Source organism: Sorghum bicolor, chromosome 10 (assembly GCF_000003195.3).
Source record: "Sorghum bicolor cultivar BTx623 chromosome 10, Sorghum_bicolor_NCBIv3, whole genome shotgun sequence".
In the NCBI taxonomy this organism is placed as follows: Eukaryota; Viridiplantae; Streptophyta; class Magnoliopsida; order Poales; family Poaceae; genus Sorghum; species Sorghum bicolor.
This window is the reverse complement of record NC_012879.2, coordinates 10,024,647-10,029,595: the sequence shown is the minus strand read 5'-3', so window position 1 is coordinate 10,029,595 and position 4,949 is coordinate 10,024,647. Positions and strand designations below refer to the sequence as shown.

The window sequence follows — 4,949 nt, the reverse complement described above, 5'->3', positions numbered from 1 at the left end:
TGAGTAAATGAGAGGGTGCCTGGAAGTTCTCATGTGAGATTTTTTTTTACTATTTAACAAGTACGGCAGCCATTTTTCTAACATCAAATGGATGGATATGCTAGTAAATGGGTTCCACATAGGACATTGTACCCTATCGAGCTATCTAGGATTGTATTTTTTATGGGACGAAATTTGAATGTCAGGATTGCATTCCTTTTGAAACAAAGGGAGTAAACATCAATATAAATAGGGCTAGCTAAGTGTTTAATTAAATTAAATTGACTAGATATTAAGCAGGTTCAATATGGATAGGTCTACAAAATGATTCATACAGTTACCGACTGGACTAACATTGAGCAAAACTTATTGTGCATCATCACCTCATGAGCAAAAGAGGTGAGTGGAAGGCATTGGCTAGTGGTTCTATTTAGCGATTCCGTGCCCTCGACTAGATATTTCGTGTTGAGTAAGGTGAGGGTAGACTTATCCTAAACAAAGAACTGACCTGAGTAATCTTAAGGTACGTTTTGCTCATCTAGGTAACCTTGCCTTGCCTGATAAGGCTAAACTTGTCAGCATGAGAGAGTAGTTTTGGCTCACTTAAAATTGGCAAGAAAAATCCTTAAAAGCTCCATGTTCGCTTGAGCTATGCTTTTTTCTCATAATAAATCAGTGAATAGTATTTTTAGCTATGGTTTTTTAGTATATAAACCGAAAGTCAATCAGGTGTTGCCTTCGTCAAAGGTCTCCTGAATGAGTGCTGCTAGCACCTGAATTCCAACCTCCACCTTAGGTAATCAACCGCCACTTTACGTAAGTCAAATAGGCTCTTCTGACCTGATGAGCATCTCGTTGCTTGTCACGTGTAAGGTGAGGGCAGAACCAAGCTCAAGATGGCAATGGGGAATTTCCCGTCGGGGATTGACCCACCATCCCCGTCCCCGCGGGGGAGAAATTTCCCCGTCCCCGTCCCCGCGAAGGCCATTGGGGAACATTTTTCTCCCATCCCCGTTCCCCGCGGGGAATTGGTCCCCGATGGGGATCCCCGTACCCGACACTAAACAAGATAAAGGCAATAGAACAATAAGCATGACTAAGACATGATTATCAATTGTGATCTAAAGTTCATACACACATCATAATCATAGCATACAACTAGTCACATTCTTAGTTTCTCAATCATAGTCCCTCTGCATCCATATTCTATATATTTGTATTTATTAATTAACGGGGCGGGTATGCGGGTTTCGGGTACGGGGACATAGAGAACAACCCCGAACCCGCCAGACCCGATGGGGAGGGAATTTTCCCCATTAGTCTCCCCGTGGGGAGTAAATCTCTCCCATCCCCGATCCCCAGTAGAGGAATTCCCCGCGGGGAATCGGGTTTCGGGTCCCCATTGCCATCTTGAAACCAAGCATTGCCCTAAAAAAATCTTAGGATAGGCATGTTTGGTTGTTTTGCTCATCCAGGTAACATCGTCTTATCTGATAAGGCTAAACATGTCAACATGAGAGAGTACATTTGGTTCACTTAATAAGTTGGCAAGAAAAAACTTTTGATAATTTAGAAACCGAGAGAGCAAGCGAAGCTGCCAAACGTTATGTTTTTTTGCCTAGCCACACGTTATGTTTCTTGCCTAGCCACGCAGAACATAAAGAATAACAAGGCAACCAAAGACGCCGAATCTACCTATCCAAACTTCTCCGTAGGGCTTTGTTTAGTTCACCCCAAAAACAAAAAATGTTTCAAGATTTTCTGTCACATCGAATCTTTCGGCACATACATGAAACATTAAATATAGACGAAAATAAAAACTAATTGTACAGTTTAACTGTAAATCGCGAGACGAATCTTTTAATCGTAGTTAATCCATGATTGGACAATATTTATCAGAAACGAACGAAAGTGCTACATTAACGAAATCCAAAATCTTTTCCCAGTCTCTTAGCGCACGGTGGGTGCTCGATATGAAGCCAAAGAAGCTCCAACGACATGGACACGATAGACGCGCGCACGCTGACATGTCGAGCAACCAACAAACTTTGTGGCCGTTATGTTGGAGACGGCCGGTATGTGCGGCCGGCCGAGCTGGCGATAGGATATATATGATCACAGACGGAAACGGGTGTCGCAGTATTCAACTAATAGCTAGGAGCAGTATGAATAGTGTGACCATGCATACGCGGCAAGCAGCCTCCATCTTATCCTATGCGCAGTAGGGTACTACTACTGCTGCTGCTGCTGCTGTATGTACCGAACCCGATGGAGGTGAGACGTGTGAACATCGTTAGTGACGCGAGAACGGATGGCGACGGCACACGCCATCAGAAAAACCGGTGGGCGATATATAAACTGTATAGAGCACAGCAATCCCGATACTAGATAACCCCCGGAGCAGGAAACACAAAACAGCAGGCGAATCGGATGATGATGATGATGATGATGATGCAGCACAACAGATACACACAGAGCTAGCGCGCACGTCACACACACACGTGGATCACACGGCGCCCTGAGGATGAGGCACCGGGCTCGTCCGTCCATTTTACGGCGATGCTTTATTCATGCGACTCGACTCGATTCGACTCCAGGAGCACCAACAAATAAACTTGCCTGGCTCCAAATGATTCCTCTGTTGTGCTAAATATTTAAATAAAATAAAATACCTAGAGGAAGGAAGCGTCCAACATGTGTTTGTTTTCTCCACACAAACACAAGCGTCCGACGACGACGATTTCGCTCTCCCGCCCCGATGGGCGATGGGCGATGGGCATGGGTCAGCGTCGTCAGCCTGCAAGTTGCGCGTGCTCTGCTCGCCGTCCCGCGGGGGGCGAAGCGAGTGACTCGGCGTGGCGTGACGACGAGACGAGCCGTCGTGATCTCACCTCCCTCCCCTGCACGGCTACGAACAAGAGTCCAACAAGCGCGCGCCCACAGGACAGGACAGAGGAGCGCGTCTGGCTGCCTGTTTGGCGACGCCAGACGCCACGCCACGCCACGCGACGGCCCCCCGCGCCGCAGTTCTTCACGAAAAAAAAAAAGAAAGAAGAAGCCGTCTGCGTCGGCCCCCTCCTTGTTCATCATTCCCTTTCCTTTTTCCAGCTTTCACGCTGATCCTTATACTTCACAGTGCTCAGCTCATTCACTGGCGAAGATATATATACTATAGAATTCTCAGTGAAGCACGTATTGACGTATATCAATGTGTCAGTTTTAACGTGCTCCCCGACGATAGGAACGTATCGAAATATCTTGCTAGAATGATCAGACAATCAGAGATTCCATAGTATGTGTGCCTCCATTGAGCACGTCGATGGTTTCGTAGCTGCACAAGCTGCTGTGGGTGCTGCGCTTTGCACATTGTGTCCGTTTACAATTCATCAGTAACTTAGAATAAATCAAAAATGAAAAATGAAAATTCAGTGCACGAACTGTCTGAGCACAGCGTCCTTGCAACAAAGAGCAATTAAAGTCAAATTGGTGAATGTGAATCTTCGTTTTACTATCGTTCGTTTCATCTTCGTGTATACTAGTATCACAGTGAATCTTGTTAAACTTCGTGAGATTTACAAGTTGTGAAATCCCAACTACTACCCCCACCACCACCCAAGAACAATGTACAAGCCGCGTCCTCGTGCCAGTTCGCCGACGACGTCGGCGGCCCCGCGCGCGCGTCCGTGCGTGCGCGGGCGAAAAACGCGCGAGGCCGCCGACACGCGCAGCCAACCCGACGGACGTCCTACAGCGCGGAGGCGAGGTGCGTCGTGGCCTCCGCCGCGACGGTGTCGGCGAACCGCTGGAGCGCCTCGCGCATCCAGAGGTGCGGGCACCGCGCGATGGCCTCGGCGGCGGAGACCCACTCCCTGCGCCTGGCGGCCATCTCGGGCCACCGGTCGAGCTCCCTGGTGACGCGGAGCGGGAGCACGAAGCCCTCGTAGGTGGCGTCGTAGCTGCGGCTGCGGTAGCACCAGCGGCCCAGCGCCGGGCCGGTCTCGCCGACGACGCCGGCCTCCTCGGCGGCCTCGCGCCGCGCCGCCTCGTCCATGGACTCGTCCAGCTCCCACCCGCCCTTGGGGATCAGCACGCCCCCCGCGGGGCCTTTCTTCTGCGAGCTGATCACCAGCACCTCCACCTCGCCGCCGCCGTCGTTGCGCACGCGGTAGGGCACGCAGCCCACCACGACGCGGCCGCCCGTGCTCGCGCTGTACCGCTGCAGCTCCCGACCTTGACGAGCAACCATCACCGCCGCCATGGATGCGATCCTCCGATTCCTGCTGTCTCTCTCGATCGGACGAACAAACAAATTGCTTTTGCTTTGCTTTCTTGGATGCTTTGATTGGTTTATAAGGGCGAATTCTCCGCTTCCGATCCTCCGTGTGCGTGGGAGGAGGGGAGGTTGGATTTGTCAGATAGAAATAGAGATGCGGTTGCGCTAAATTTGGATTGGATCTTGGCGCTGGCTGCCAGTGTGTGCCAGGAGGAGAGGAGAGGAGAGGAGAGGAGAGGAGGTGGAGGTGCAGCAGGAGCCGGAATTGGATTGGAGCAGATGGAAGGCGGGTTCTTGGGTATTAATAGGAAAAGCCGGGCGTGCGTGGTTGGGCCGCGGTTGCTGCTGCTGCTGCTGCTGGTCGCTGTCGTTGCCCGTCAGTGTCGTTGCCGAGTGGGGGGGGGGGGGGGGAGGGGAGGATGAGTGGGCACGGCAGGCACGGGCACCACGCGACAACAGGTAAGGGAAGGGGGGCCAAAATTTTAAAAGATTGGGCACGACGCGGCACCAGCGCGCTCTGCCTCGGCGTCTGGACAGGGTGCATGGACTGCCTCTGCTGCGTCTGCAAAAAATGATTGTACTTTCAGTGTGTCTGCCTTGTCTTCTGTGGTGGCGATGCTTGCTAGAGTACATGAGTACCAAAAAAACAAAAAAAAAACTTTTCAAGATTCTCTGTCACATCGAATCTTACAACATA

General features: G+C 50.7%; 1 protein-coding gene across 1 annotated transcript; it reads right to left on the bottom strand.

Moving 5' to 3' along the window:
- On the bottom strand, positions 3,368–4,537 carry LOC8061516 (nudix hydrolase 21, chloroplastic). The gene has a single exon (XM_002436765.2). It carries the CDS (start codon positions 4,235–4,237, stop codon positions 3,725–3,727), a length of 513 nt encoding a protein of 170 aa, XP_002436810.1. The 5' UTR covers positions 4,238–4,537; the 3' UTR covers positions 3,368–3,724.

Excerpts from the sequence above, each read along its gene's own strand:
- LOC8061516 (XM_002436765.2), bottom strand. The coding sequence starts at position 4,237 with ATGGCGGCGGTGATGGTTGCTCGTCAAGGTCGGGAGCTGCAGCGGTAC.